Raw genomic sequence first — 16,354 nt, 5'->3', positions numbered from 1 at the left:
TAAACTATAAAAATGATAAACAACACGGACAGTATACTCAATACAATTATTGAAGCATGAGGAAAATTGAATCATATATCATAAATAATAATTAAAGAATAATTGAATTAAAAAAAAAAACTTCTAAAAGGGCAAGGATTAAACACATCAAAAAAAATAATTCCTGCCTTGGCAGGGGTTTTCAGTTTTTTTTTTTTTAATTTTATTAAAATTGCTGAATGTATAGCGATTTAAAAAATCGCTTTAACTTTAATTTAATTTAATTTTTATGAAAATGCTGCACGACTTTTTTTTAAAAATAAAATAAAATTGTAAAATCATTTTTTTTTAATTCCTTAAAAATAATTATTATAAAAACGCTATTTTAAAGAAAAAATATATATTTTTTTTGAGAAAATCACTGCTAAGGCAACAATTTTTATTTCTTTTAATGGAACGACATCACATTTATCAGAAGGAAACCCTTTTGGTTAAAAAGAATTTTGATGTGCCGTTTTGGTTTTTTTGAAGGAAAAAAAAGTTGTCCTTTTGGCTCCGCAAATGTGCGGATTGAATTGAAATTAGAGATATTAAAATAGATTGAAATAAAAATTGGGTTGAGCTATGACCCGTCCAAATTTACTTTGGACTCAAATATGGTCTAAAAACAAGTTGGGTCATGACCCACCTAATTTGACCCGCTTAATCTCAATAATTTTAACATATTATTATTTAATTTTTATAACCGCAATTTTGAATTTTAACTTAATAAAATAAAATAAAAAAGTTACAAATGGATAGATAAATCATAAAAGATATAAAATAGATAGTAATTTAAACGTTGAATATATGAATATACAATGTTACATCAATGCAAATAAATAACCTTAAAACAGGTTGAAATTGGAGATTAAATTAGGTTCTATTGAAGATTCTTTAAAAATGAGTCAAGACTTGAATGAGTTGATATTAAACTTAATCCATAAAATTTTGGACGAGTTACCTATATTTGGTCACATTTTGACACCCCTAAAATTTGAGTCTCGTAATTTTGGCATTATTTTAAAGTTTGCATGCATGTGAGTAGACTTGTAAAGGATCTAAAGGTACCAAATCACTCTCAGATATAAAGCTTTTTCTAAAATTAGCATAGGTTTCAAACCTTGTTATCATAATGAATACTGTGCTATATATTTATCACATGAAGAATTTTTTTTTTAATTGTGTTCCACGAGGCAATTCTATTAATTAAAATAAAATAAAAAAGAAACCTTAATTGCCATTGTTTGTGAAACTGTCCAAAAATAAGCAAACACTAATTAAAATAAAGAAAACTAAAGTTGCTTGCATTTTCCTTGTAGTATTAAGTTGTTTGTGCTTGTGTTCCCTATCCCTCTGCTGATTGACCTTCAAGGTTATTTTGTTCTAATTGACGTACAAAAACACGTCCAGATATTGCCATCACTGGCCCAATATATGTTATTTATTTTGTTTCAATTTATGTGACACACAAATTAAATTGTGAATCAAAATGCTTTGTATAGTTTGTAAATAATTATTAATTACTGTGATTTACAAAAAAAATTTACATAATTTTCAGATAATATTATTCCTTCTGTCCCAATTGATGTAGTATTGATGATATTTCGACAGACAATCAATTTTTTATGTCTTGAAATATTTCACGTTTGTCAACTAGTGTGCTTTATAATACTTTTTACGTCATTTTCAAATAAGATATGTTACTTCTTTTGTTTCAATTTATGTGGCACTGACAGAATTTTGAGAATGAACTAAATTTTTTGTCTTTTAAATTTTTAAGTTGTTAATTACGGTGATTTATAGTAATTTTTAGTTTTTTTTAAATAATGTGTGTTACTTTCTTTGTCCTAAATTATGTGGCACAAGAGTCCATCAATTTTTTTATGTATGTAACAATCGTAAAACATTACCATTACCATCAAAACCAGTACAAATAAAGAGCACCTATACCTGGTAACATGGATTACAGTAATTCCATGTTTTTTGAACTACTAAGTAATTGTAATCTCTCCATAATCTTCTTTTTGATCTGTGTTCCTGCCTCCTTTTGTATGTACAGTCAGCTTGCCTTTGAACTTTTTCCAATTCCTGGCTCTCCATATGTGATATAAGATTGCTCCACTAGTGATGGAATATTTCCCAGTTTGTGTGAGTATGTATCTTCCTAGGTTATAACAACCCTGTATTTGGATCTTGATTGCATTTGGATTCTTTCAATACTAGCTACAATCTGCAGGTGTTGCTCCATCTTTCATACATATATATTCCATATATCTACGTTACCAATAGGGACTCCTTGTTCTCAATTATTTGCCACAACAATTTCCCTACTGATGCAATGTTTTTAATGTTTAATCCACCTTCTCTCTTTGGATAACAGATTTTTTCCCAAGATACTAGAGCTACCTTTTTCTTATCATCAGCTTTTCCTCACAAGTAAGTCCTACAAATCTTGTCAATAAGATTTTTTATGTATTTTGTAAATATATTAAGTTGTTAATTATTGTGATTTGTACTATTTTTTCATTTTAATTTATTTCTCTTACTTTTCTTTTTTAGTTGTTAATTAGAAAATTTTAGAACTCAACTTAAAATTAAATTTTAGAATTTTCAGAATCCGAAGAAAATTATTTGATATTGTAAAGTGTAATTTAAAAGTTAGAAGGATTTGAAGAAGCAACGTTCATTCATATTATAAGTGGGAAAATATGTGTAGATATTTTCCTTTTTTTAGGTTAAGGCCTAAAATTAATTTAGTTCTATATCAAGAAGGCTTAATAGCCAAAGTGGCAAATATCAAAGCCCTTTAGATTTTTGTATTCTTTTGAAGGGTTACCTATATTTGGTCACATTTTGACCCTCCTAAATTTTGAGTCTCGTAACTTTGGCATTATTTTAAAGTTTGCGTGCATGTGACATGTAAAGGATTTGAAGGTACCAAATCACTTTCAGATATAAAGTTTTTTTTCTAAAATTAGCATAGGTTTCAAACCTTGTTATCATAATGAATATTGTACTATATATTTATCACATGAAGAAAAGGTTTTTTTTATTGTATTCCACAAGGCAATTCTATTAATTAATTAAAAATAAAATAAAAAAGAGGCCCTAATAGCCATTGTTTGTGAAACTGTCCAAAAATAAGCAAACACTAATTAAAATAAAGAAAAGTAAAGTTGCTTTAAGTTGTTTGTGCTTGTGTTCCCTATCCCTCTGGTGATTCACCTTCAAGGTTACTTTTGGAAAGACACGATCTGAAAAAAAAAATTGTTGTAATTGACGTGCAAAAACACGTACACTAAACTAGTGAGTTATAAACATCGCAAAATATAAGCACATTCAATTTGAGTACACTAAAAAAGAAGTCAGTAAATTGCAAGAACAAATATAGTAGTGAGTACGTAGTAATGTTGATTCGGATAGGGTTATTACACTCTTTCATAATCAAAAACTGAAAAATTCAAGATGTTGATATCTAAATAGCTACGTTTGCTTCACTTGTTTAATCTTCTCCCTCTCTCTCTATATATATGTGTGTAGCTTGCTAGTTGCTTCCAAGCCAGCTCAATTTCAATTCTTCTTATAAGGTAAGTTTTTCAATTTGTTTTAACTTTTTAGAAAGATAGTAGTATAAGACAACTAGGATTCTTAATTTATTAGTACAAATAATTAGTTTTTGACTTATTGAAAATAATAATTCATCATCGTTTATTCAAATTCAAATCCAACAGCAACAACTTGCAGCACTACTAGAAAGGCTCAAATTACCTGGGGATTTTACCTGGTAATTTTTTCCGTAGATACTTCTTGCAAATTTTCATGCGAGAATTTGCAAATTCCTTAATTCTAAATTATTTACATGCGGATATGATTTCCTCTGGTAAATTCGCAAGGAACTTTGGCTCCATTTAGCTCCAAAATATTACTTGGGAAATTATTTGAGAAAAATAATCCCCATGTAACATTTTCGTAGATAATTTCATAGCTAAGTGATTAAAAATATGAAAATATGTTTCCTTTATGAATTCACATGAAGTTTCCCAATTAATGATACTTGCAGATTCATTGTATAGGTAATTACTTGGGATTTTATTGATGTGATTTTACCTGGGGATTATTTCATAGGAATTTACTTGTCAATTTTATTATTTAGAGAATTACTTGGGGATTTTATTATTGTAATTTAAGGTGTGAATTAGTTTTTGGGAATTTACCTAGAAATTTTAATACCTATTGTCTACTGAATTACCTAGGTATTTTGTTGATCAATTTTTTTCTTGAGAATTTATTCATGGATTTAATTACCTAGGGAATCACATGAAAATTATTTCTTCATATTTTATTAAACAGAAAATGACATTGGAATTTTATTGTTATGATTTTAGCTTTGAATAGTTGTTTTAGGATCTACATGAAGATTTTATGACATATAAAATTACTTGAGGATTTGTTATTGAAATTTTAATTACGGATTATTTTAGGTGTTTTTCAATAAAAAAAATTTAAAGTACTTTTATAGTGTTTGTATAGGATTAAAGTGACTTTTAAGTATTTATTTTTAAGTTAAACTAATGAAAATAAGTCAAAAATCACGAGTTAGGCATTCTAACATTTGACTTTTGGCTTATAAATCATATGCTATAAGTCTATCAAAACAGATTATAAGTTGCATTAATAAATAGTGATAAGTCTTTCGCTCTTCTAGATGTTGTATTTGTTATTAGAATTGGGGGGAGCAATTATTACCGATTACTTAACCATCTAAAATGTGTTTAATTAAGGCATTTCTCATACAAGAAATAATTAGATATGTTATTGAAGGTAAATCAATGAAATTATTGAGAAATAGCTTAAAATTCCTCAAGAATAAAGTTCGTATAATTATTTTAATCCACTTTCTTGTAGTTGGAATATATAATTCAATTGTGAATTAGGAAAATCTTATTTATTAATGCATACTGATCATCTCAACCAATTAAATAAAAAATTTAGTGAAAGAGTAAAAAAGTTGAAAAATGACAAATCATTTAGTCCATGTAAGTACCACATAGGCTGAAGAGCAGTTCCTTGATCCCGTTTTAAGTCATAGGCAACAGAGACAGTTTGAATTCGGCATCAAGGGTAATTATTTGATTTTCTGTTCAATTACTATATTTGAATGTTATACTAATATATAATGCAAATTAGCTTTTTTCATATTTCTTGCGGAAATATTTGCAAGTAATTTCATGCGAATTCAAAATTCCCATGTAATTATCTTAGGGAAATGTAAATCGACAGGTAATAATTACCTACGAAGATATTTTCATTGAATTTTGTTTTGTAGGAAAATCCCTTGGTAACTAAATTGCATGCGGATTTTCCTATATAATTCATAGGAAAATCCCCATATAAGTCACCTTTTTCTAGTAGTGATTTCGATCAACTTGCTTGTGCCTGATGTTACCTACCGTAGCGCGCACCTCTGTTCACTAAGCAAAGAAATTTTAGCCATCAATTTGATACTATATAATTGCATTCATTTTCTAACCTTTTACCTTATTTATTATTTTTATTTTTATTATTTTAACCCGGGAAGAAATCACTAGTACAAGTTATAGTGTAAGGTTAAATTAGAATTGGCTATATTTATTAATGTGATAATAAGTAGTAGTTAAATATGATTCTTGTCGTTGATCTGTAATACCCTAAAATAAATGCCTAGAAATAGTTCAGAAAAGCCTCAAGTCTACAAAAATTGTGGGTAGTAAATGGAAGTATGGCTCATGGAAATTTGAAAAATCATTATTTTTAAAGGATTGACCGTCATGCAATAGCTAGTTCATTTACAAATGAATCATTTAACCGTAAGTTGCATAAAAAATATGCATGTATCCTTTTTTACTTTATAAGAAAAGAGTATATATTATATCAATAAAAAGACACACAATAACTTTAATTACTAGTTCTAACCTTCAACCTCACTTTTAAAAAAAACAAAAGAGCATATTAAATCCTTTTTTTCTACTTCGGGGTCTGGACCACTAGTGATTCTATTTTTGTATTTTTGCCACGTTTATTAAGGAGACAGGTGCTTTAGGGTTTCGTTAGATACATTTTTAAATATCATTTCACAATATTATTTGAAGATTGTTATTTTAATATATTTTAAGATGAAATTGATTTTGAATTATCATTTTAATTTATAAAAAAATTGCAGTTCGATCATTATGGAAAAACACATAATCTGGATGTTATTTCTGCTGGCGTCGTACAATCAACTCTCGAATTCTTCTGATGTGGTAAGACAATTAAAAATTATTCTTAGATTCTTCTAATTTTAAACCATGGAAAGGATTAAACTACTTGCCAAATTCAACAAATATTAATGGCTTTTATATATATAATTAAATTAATACACAATTAATCAAATCTACGTATAAAAAGAAAGACAAAGATGGAAGAGGAATTAAAGCTTAATTCAGTTAATGAAACTAGCAATAATAGGTTCAAGTAATGAAACTAGCTGTTAATGAAATTAGTACACAATTCTCAGTTCAGTTTAGTTCATTAAATTTTGTAACTTAACTTTCAAGTATATAATATTCTTTGAATGTTAGTTGTAACGATTGATAACTATTTCTTTGAATTAAAACATTTTGAATTATGTGGGATAGATTTAAGCAAAACGGATTCATGTGGGGCGGGACAAGAATAAAAATATGTGTTATGCGGGGCGGGACGGGGTAAAGTCTTTGCGGGTTCAGGCTCCGCTCCATTGTCATCGTTGTATCGTTGTACGTTGTTGGGTCTTGTATTGTTGGTGGGCTTGGGTTTTGGTGTTGCTGAGAATTGGGTCGGTTGGGGCTGTAAAAGGCCCAAAATTAGGCTGAAAGAGAGTTGAAGGGAATGGTTAGATTTATAATAAAAGAGTTAGGTTTTGAATTTAAAGATTTGACTATATTTGATTGAAATCATACCCAATTGAAACTCAGAACTTAGTGAAATTGATTAAATCAGTAAATTCGTCTAATAGTTAAATATGACGAATTAATATAATTAATTAATGAACTTCTTAATTTTAACTAAATTAAATAATTAACTTTATTTTTCTCACATGTGCAGAAACTTAATGAATCAGTCAAGACGTCAGAAGAATACTATTCTTCAGGTATGATTTTTTGTATTATATATTATATATTAATAATAATAATAATACAAATTGTTATTTATAATATATTTTGCTTATAAGTAAAGTTAATAAGGAAATTTGTTTATCATTAATCTGACTTTGAAATTTCATTTTAAATAGCAAAAAAGTGTGGCGGTCAAATTGAATGTGTCTCAATTGATATGTTTAAAATTCGTGAGGTAATTTGTTTGTGAAAGAAAAACAATTTGCAAAAAGATAAGTTAGAAATTCGATTTTTTTTTTTTTATCATTCTCTTGTTATCTCCGTTTTTTTACCCGCTTATCCTATTTCCTCTTCTTCTTTTTTTTGGGACCATTAGTTCCTTCAATTCTTCCTATATTTATTTATTTATTTTATTTCATTTCATTATTTTTTTGTTCCCCTAGTTCTTGTTGCTAATTAAAGATTGCGCTCTTTTTTAAATAATCAAAAAGAAAAATTTTGTAAAAATATTTTCATCAACTATTTGAAATCTAACCTCTTTCATCTTTACTTGTCTTCTATAGCTATTGTCTTTCCCTAATTAATTGGCAAATTATTTAGTTAAATTTAAACTTTTAAATTAAAATGATAAATACTAACAAATTAAAGAGACTTAAATATAATAAGTGATAGTTAACAATGAATAATTAAAAAAATGAGTAACGTATATTGAGGAGAAGTACTTTAAGTAGTGACTTTTCATTATTTTTTTGGTTTTAGTAATAAAAACATATTTAGAAGATTAGGAGAATGGTAAAAAAAATGAGAAAAAAGTTGTTGTATTGATGACACATTTTTCTTTTTCACTTTCTGCAAGTAATGGAACAAATTTTTGTATAGCAAAAATGATACTAAGCAATTAAAGAAAAGATATAGTTATTATAAGAAAATGATATAATATAGAAATATTATGAACTAAGGAGAAACTTTTATTTAAAGTAATTATTTTGTTAAGCTTTTTATGGCCACTTCACTGCTTTAGCTTTACTATGACCATGAATAAGTATAAATCACATTCCTTTGAATCACATAAAAGAATTTGTCAATATTCATTCAATAAAAATAATAATTAATATTACCTGATAATATGTAGCATCATGAATTTTTCACCTAGCATAGTGAAGAAGTTATTGGAGCTTTGTTTCTAAATTTCTATCATTTTATTGAGTGCTAGAAGTTGTTGGAGCTTTGTTTTTAAATTTCTATCATTTTATTGAGTGTCAGAATGTGAAGAGGTGTAACATTTAAAACCTATTAATAAATACTACTATTTATTATTGGGAAGGAAAAGGGGATTATCGAAATGAATATTCTGGAATAAAAAATACTCCCTCCGTCCCTATTCAGTTGTCCATATTTCCTCTTTTAGTTGTCCATTTTGACAAATCAAGAAAGGATAACAAATTTTTTCCTATTATACCCTTATTTAAATAAAGTTGTCATAAATAAAGTAAATAAACTTATGAACTTCCTAGCATTGATTAATTATCTTGAGTGAATTTATTTTGGAATTGTAAATTGTACTGTAAGGGTAAAATTGTAACTTCACTATGCTAATCATTGTTGCCTTAATATGTGTGTCATTTCTAAAGTGGACAACTAAATAGGGACGGAGGGAGTATTTGCAACACTAATGAATACTAATAACATTAATAAATATAATAAATGTTGATTATGGGGAAGCCGAAGGGATAATTTTTTCTGGCGGGAATTTTCGTGCGACATTAATACATACTTATGTTTATTCTTTAATAAGGAGAGAATTCAACATTATGCTTTAATATTTTGTAATATTTTGTCTTTTAAAATGAGGAAACATGGCCAAAAAAAACCACAAAATAGATAAATAAATTTCTATTCCTTAGAGACATGCCACATCATCAAGTCTAACATTCTCCTATATATATATATATATATATATATATATATATATATATATTTGTAGTAATATTTAGTCATTGTAATTAGGGTTATAGAGTAATCTTGTCTTGCCATAAGTATTTTTTTAACTTTTATAATGTATATTTTTAAAAATTTGCTTTCAGGTATTGCGGGAGTACTCCACCTGGAGAGACTACTGCCAGAGAATCATGTCACGACTATTGATGCATTAGTGGCTAGAGACCGAGCTAGACATGCTCGGTTTCTACGAACAGCCACTAGTGGACTCGTCAATTTTCCACTCAACAGCTCGTTCGACCTTAATAATATTGGGTATTTATCTTACTACTACAATTAATTTTTTTAAAATTAGTTACTACCGGAGTGCTATTTCTTTATGTTGTTTCATGTACGCATTAGTACAAATTATATGAATAAGTTTAAGACAAAGAAGAAAATGGAAGAAGAGTTAAGATTTATTTCTATTAATGTGAAAGAGGGAAAATGAGAATCAGAAGGAAGGAATTTAGGAGTATGTAGGAATACGAGGGTCGTAGCAAACATAGGTTAAATGAAAAAATTCATCAAAAGATGATTTGTGTTTAGGGGATTTAAGTAAGTTAATCTAAACATTTAGAGTTAGAATTAATCAAAACAAAAATAAATAATTACAATTCAATAATCAAGGGAGAGAGAGAAAAAATGAATTTGGGTCTTTTGGGCCTAAACTGGTGCTGCCCAGAAACATTGGGCCAATTTTATCTCATTTTTGACATTAATGTATACATTTGTATACAACCTACTTTTCTTGTATATTAGTGTCCAAGACTTATATATTTGTTCCCAAGACCTGTTCATTAGTTTCCTTTGCTTTCGATGAGTGATGAGGCTGACTCGATGAAAGAGGATTTATTGGTTTTCGTCCCAACATGAAGATACAGGGGCACATGAGTCCAATTGGACTCATTCAAGGAACAAATCATGCATAGAAAAACGAAAAGAAATATATATAACTACAACATTATAATTCTTTGCCAAATAGAGATAGTGCATTAGGATACATAATATATATATATATATATATATATTATGATTAAATAACCCACATTTAAGACATCATAAGTGCATAACTAATGACTAAGTGAGAAGCACTGAGTTTTGAAATTATATTTTGCCTAAGTCTTAGCTAAAAAGGGAGATAAATATCATATTTCAAGCTTTTGAACTTTAAATAGAAGCATAAACAGGTAAAGATCTTAATGCACGGTATATTAGTAAAGATCAAACAAAACTTCAAATTATACACAAATTAGTATATAATAGTAGCACTTCGAGTATATTTAAACCATAACTCATAAGACAAATCAAATATGAATAAATCTAAAATATATGGGTTTGAACTAAGCTAGATAACTAAATAAAATCCAAGGCAGATTGAAATGCAAGATTTCAACACCTATATGATTCGAGTACGAAATTAATAAGGGAGAGATAAAGGGCTGGGTCTTTAGTTGTAGGGATTGAGTTGTTGGAGTTGTATGGTGGGTTGGATCTAGTAATTGTTTTGTTGAGTTGTAAATTGGGTTGCTGTGGGTCGGCTGATATTGGAATTGGGCTGGGCTGAAAAGGTAGAAAGAATTGTTGTATGAAAATTAGTAAACGTTTGGAGAAAAAATTGGCTAGATCTTGCAAATAGGAAATGGCCATATGGATTATAATTAGAACCAATCAAAGTTAAGCAGTTAGCCAAATTGAATTAATTAGAAAATCGGCTAAAATTCAAATAATATGAATTAGTATTAATTAATTAACAAGCTTCTTAATCTTAATAAAATAAAATAATTAATTCAATTATAAACTAAATAATTCAAAAATATAAACTATTGATTAACTAAACTAAATAACCAAACAAGCTTCTTAATCTTAATAAAATAAAATAATTAATTCAATTATAAACTAAATAATTCAAAAATATAAACTATTGATTAACTAAACTAAATAACCAAACATTTAAGTAAATCTAAAAAAAAATTAGACGATTTTCAAATATTCATAAAATGTACTAATTTATACATAATTATATAAAACATATATATTAGTTTAAATTTTTTATAAAAAGGACAATTTTATTTAAAATAACTCAAAAATTATTTTGAGTTTTTTAAATAAAGCTAATTATTTGAACTTAAAGAAGCTCAATGATTAATTTATGTTGTAGAGGATCGAAATTGGGTGTTAACATTAATTATTGTGTTTTTATAGATTTTTTAACGTGATTTTTAAATATATAATATATCAAAAAGAAAAGTAATAAAAATAGAGAAAGTACTAAACTTAGGTATAAATAGACAAGTTAAATTTGAAAACATTGTTTGAATATATGCACAAATTAATGCACGAAAACAAGACAATATATTTTAAAAATATGTAGAAAACTTAAAATATAACTTAATTTTCACTTTTTCTAATAGTATAGCATATATATTTTATTTCTAAAATATTACTTCTTTAATTTTAATTTATTTAATCTATTTTTTCTAGTCTATTTAAAAGGAACGATTCTATATTTTTGTAACAATTCTTTTAATTCTAACTTTTCACGTAAAAATTTAAATTTTTTCTTCTTCAACTTCATAACAACTTAAAATAAATCAAACAAATTAAAACAAAATAAATATAATCTTTTGTGTTTTATGTTTTATAGATTAAATATTAATTAATCAAGTAATATTATATTTTGAAGGCTTAAGATAAAAACTTGAAAAACCTGAAAAATGGTCTCCCAACAAATAAGTGGATGAAATAAAAAGAGTTGTGGTAAAGGTAAATGGAAGTTGATGGGGCCACATCCGTTAAAAAGCAAATTCAAAAAAAAAAAAAACTAAATGAACTACAATTACATAGATAGAAAAGAGATTAAAAAAACGGATATTAAGTTTAACCAAAAGAAAGTACACATATAAAGCAAAGAAATACAATCTTTTTAAAATTCAAATATTATAAAAACAACCATTAATATTCCAAGTGACTTGGTTTTTATTACTCTTAGAGATTTTAGTCAAGTATTNATATATATATATATATATATATATATGAATAATATATTAATAATTGCACGAAAATGAGAACACTTTCAAGAAAGTGCAATTCTCATTATGCATCTTAGGCATGAGTTGTACGAGGTAAAATATTTCTAAAAAAATGAAGATTCTTTCAATTGAATGACGACAATTAATCAATGATTTTTTTATCAGTAGTTGAAATATACATGAACTACATGCCAACGACTTTCCATTTAATTAATTTATTATTTATTTGAAATGAATTTACTAATTAGTAGTAATATTACATAAGTTGTATTTAGATGAGTCCGGAGTCAAAAGGGCAAGAAATTTTATCGAAAATTTCAAAAGGACAATCAAATTCAGTTAAGAACCAAAAGGGCAATAATTTAACGCCTAAATTAATGCTGTTGGAATTAGGTCAAATTGGGTAAAGCTCAAAATTCCATGCGCCTTGTAAGGCGCAATGCTGTCGGTAAGACGCACGGTGGCTGCGCTTACAAGACGCAGGGAAATTTGAGCCTTTCCTTAAATTTTTTTTTTTTTTTTTTTTTTTGCAGTTTTTCACATTTTGGCTTTTCTTAAATTTATTTTCTAGTTTTTCATTTTTTGCAAGTGACTTGGTTTTTATTGCTCTTAGAGATTTTAGTCAAGTATTATAATTATACTTGACAAAAACATTTCTTCTTTTGTTTGAGATTCACTCCCATCACAAGATATATTGGTTATTCTATATTTTTAACTATAAAAAATTGTTTTGTTTACTGTACATCACAAATGCAGATTAACATTGTAGTCCTATACTATGTTTCTATCTTAAACGAATTTAAAAAAATCAAATAAATTAAAATAGAGAAAATATAATTAGTTACGGGGCATGCCAATTGAGCAAGATAAGTGGTAAGTGATAAGTGACCATTAATAAACTTCTAATTCATTGATTTCTTAGTATAAATATAACCCAATGTTGCTTCAATTTCTTCGTCCTTAATTAATTAATATAACTAAGCTTTGAAGAAAACAAATGATGGGTGCCAATTGAAGATTGTGCTCCTATTCATTCGTACAAGTTGCATATATGGCTAAAGAATGCCATTAAAATTACTTAAATTGCTAAACAAAAATTTGTATGTCTTTGCATGCAAGTTTGAAATAAATTTATTATTTATTTAATTTGTGAGAGAATTAATATTAAAAATAAAAAATAAAAAATATTTTAATTGTTTCAAGATATTTTTTTAAATTTAAGGAAAGGCAAAAAATAAAAAAAGAAAAAACTTTTTTTTTAAATTTGAGGGAGCCTCGTAAGGCGCAGACGCTGTGCGTCTTACAAGATGTTGCGCCTTGCAAGAGTCATATCCAATTTGGCCTAATTCCAACGGCGTTAATTCGGGCGTTAAAATATTGTCCTTTTGGTTCTTAACTGAATTTTATTGCCTTTTTGAATTATTCCCTTTTAGCTCCAGGCAAATTTAAGAAATATTTTGATAATTTAACTTTACAATGAGAGTTGTTTTCATTTTTAATATAATACAATGACTTTTTTTTTTTTTCATTTTTTATTGTCTTACAACCATTGTATTTTACTGACTTTTTTTCATGTTTTTATACAATTCTAGCATATATTATACAAAAGTGAAAGTGGGATCACCGCCCAGAGAATATAATTTATTGATTGATAGTGGAAGTGAGATCTCATGGATTGCATGCAGTTCTTGTGACACTTGTCCTCAGACCAGTGGACTTGGGGTAAAAAGAAAACTCATTCTCTTTTATTTTTGTTAGTTTCGTGTACAAATTATGATATAGAAGTTAGTTTTTTTTTTAAAAAAATCTAACGTCATTATTATGTTCTTGCAGGTCAAGCTAAACTTTTATGATAGTGGCAACTCAACAACTGCCACTTCCATTTCTTGTTCAACCCGTGGGTGCGAATGTACTAGGACAAACCGATGTGGTTTTACCCTGAGTTACATGGACGGAAGTAGTACAACAGGCTATCTTGTGTCCGATGTTTGGCATTTGGACACATTTTTAAGCACTTCGTCAACCTCTAGCTCTTCAGCACCAATCATTTTTGGGTAAGTAATTTTTTTTTTATGAATTTTTCTCATGTCATTTTAGGATATCATATAAATTTGAAAGAAAGTACTGTATAGAGGGACTTGGTCATAACTTCTGTTACAACATAAAAATAAAAATGACATCCTTGAGAAAGAGGGAACATGAAGCTAGAACTATAGATATTCCATCTTTTGAAAAAATTAAACCAACTATACAATTAACTAACAAATAATTTGATCTATAGGATAAGGGTAAACTAGTAAATAAATATTGTTTATTTATCATTTAATTTTTAAGGGCATGTAAAACAGAAACATGATAACTGATATGCGAGGGGAATAAGTTAAAAAAAAAAAGAAAAAAAAAAAAAGGAAAGATAAGACTTTTTTAGTTTAATCTATATATTTTTTTAAAGTTCAAATTACGTTCCTATCAATACCTTGTTTTTCTTATATACGTTAAAAATGTACAAAAAATTCATATTATCTATTGTTGATAGCACTCAAATTCACTTTACAAACAAAAAAGTATACACAATCACATGTAATATAATTTATTAATTATGAGTTGGGGTTGAAGCTCATAAAGAACAATATAGAGGCGGTCAAACGAGTAATTAGGAATTATTACTCTACTCTAAGTCAAACAATTGATGATATTTTAATTTTTGATTTAAAAACTGATAAAAATAAAACTAACGTAACTATAAATAAAGCGAGTAAAGTNACAACATAAAAATAAAAATGACATCCTTCAAAAAGAGGGAACATGAAGCTAGAACTATAGATATTCCATCTTTCGAAAAAATTAAACGAACTATACAATTAACTAACAAATAATTTGATCTATAGGATTAGGGTAAACTAGTAAATAAATATTTTTTATTTATCATTTAATTTTTAAGGGCATGTAAAACAGAAACATGATAACTGATATGCGAGGGGAATAAGTTTAAAAGAAAAAAAAAGAAAGATAAGATTTTTTTAGTTTGATCTATATAGTTTTTTAAAGTTCAAATTACGTTCCTATCAATGCCTTCTTTTTCTTATATACAATATATACATTAAAAATGTACAAAAAATTCATATTATCTATTGTTGATAGCATCCAAATTGACTTTACAAACCAAAAAGTATACATAATCACATGTAATATAATTTATTTAATTATGAGTTGAGGTTGAAGCTCATAAAGAACAATATAAAGGCGGTCAAACGAGTAATTAGGAATTATTACTCTACTCTAAGTCAAACAATTGATGATATTTTAATTTTTGATTTAAAAACTGATTAAAATAAAACTAACGAAACTATAAAGCGAGTAAAGTAATCAATCACCACTTAAGCTACAATTATATTCTTCATATCTCTAGGTAAAATCTAATGGATGAAATTTAAAACCTCATATCATGTTAATTAATCTAAGTCTAATCTTAGTTTTCTCTCTAATTTAATTAAAAGGAATTGGGAATAAGCTAGAGTTAGCTACTCCCTTAGAAATCAATACAATTTTTTTTAAAAAAAACAATATTAATCAAATAAACAAGAGACTCATTTCATAAATTAAATTACAAGAAATAATCAAAACAAAAGCAACAAGAGTAGAATCAAAACCCTAGCTATTAGTGTCTACTAATATAATATGCAAATCTGGAATATAACTAAATATACCAAGAATATTCAATACAAAACAAGGAATTAAAAAATAAAAGTAAAAGGATTAAGATTTTTTCATTAGATACTTCAAATGGTGTAGATAGCTTGAGCCTTGCTTCCAAAGCTTGGAAATTAGCGACAGATGAAAATAATATCACTTAGTAGCTACTAGCTACAAAAGTGTGTTGTATTGAGACCTTTTTTTTTTGGTTAATACAGCACCACTTAGACATTGTTTAGGCAATTGAGTAAAAAAAAAAAAAAATGTCCTCCAATTTTTTCAATTCTAAATATGACAAAATCAACCGTAAATTTGTAGATTAAAAGACGTGACTAGTTTTTGCGCATTTGGCTACTTTTGTCATTTTCTTCAAAAGCGGTTGGGCTTGGGGTCAGGTTGGGGTCTCGGGTTAGGATTAAGGTTAGGTCTCGGCTCAAGTCAAGGACGTAATTGGATCTCGAGATGGGGTCTCGGATCAGGATCAGGATCATAGAAATCTGGGCTTCTGGCCCAATA

The 16,354-nt window shown here is 27.3% G+C and overlaps 1 protein-coding gene across 1 annotated transcript in view; it reads left to right on the top strand.

Moving 5' to 3' along the window:
- Positions 1–9,220: 9,220 nt before the first annotated feature.
- Positions 9,221–16,354, top strand: part of LOC125852240 (aspartic proteinase 36-like) — a gene marked incomplete at its 5' end in the record, with an annotated part of 37,410 nt that continues 30,276 nt past the window's right edge. Inside the window, 3 exons of the mRNA XM_049531972.1 lie at positions 9,221–9,389; positions 13,738–13,867; positions 13,979–14,199. Of these exons, the coding sequence (XP_049387929.1) occupies positions 9,221–9,389; positions 13,738–13,867; positions 13,979–14,199 (520 nt within the window). The remainder of the gene's footprint in view (positions 9,390–13,737; positions 13,868–13,978; positions 14,200–16,354) is intronic.

This window comes from Solanum stenotomum, unplaced genomic scaffold (genome assembly GCF_019186545.1).
Source record: "Solanum stenotomum isolate F172 unplaced genomic scaffold, ASM1918654v1 scaffold33129, whole genome shotgun sequence".
In the NCBI taxonomy this organism is placed as follows: domain Eukaryota; kingdom Viridiplantae; phylum Streptophyta; class Magnoliopsida; order Solanales; family Solanaceae; genus Solanum; species Solanum stenotomum.
The sequence above is the reverse complement of the archived record's forward strand: the minus strand, read 5'-3'. Positions and strand labels throughout refer to the sequence as shown.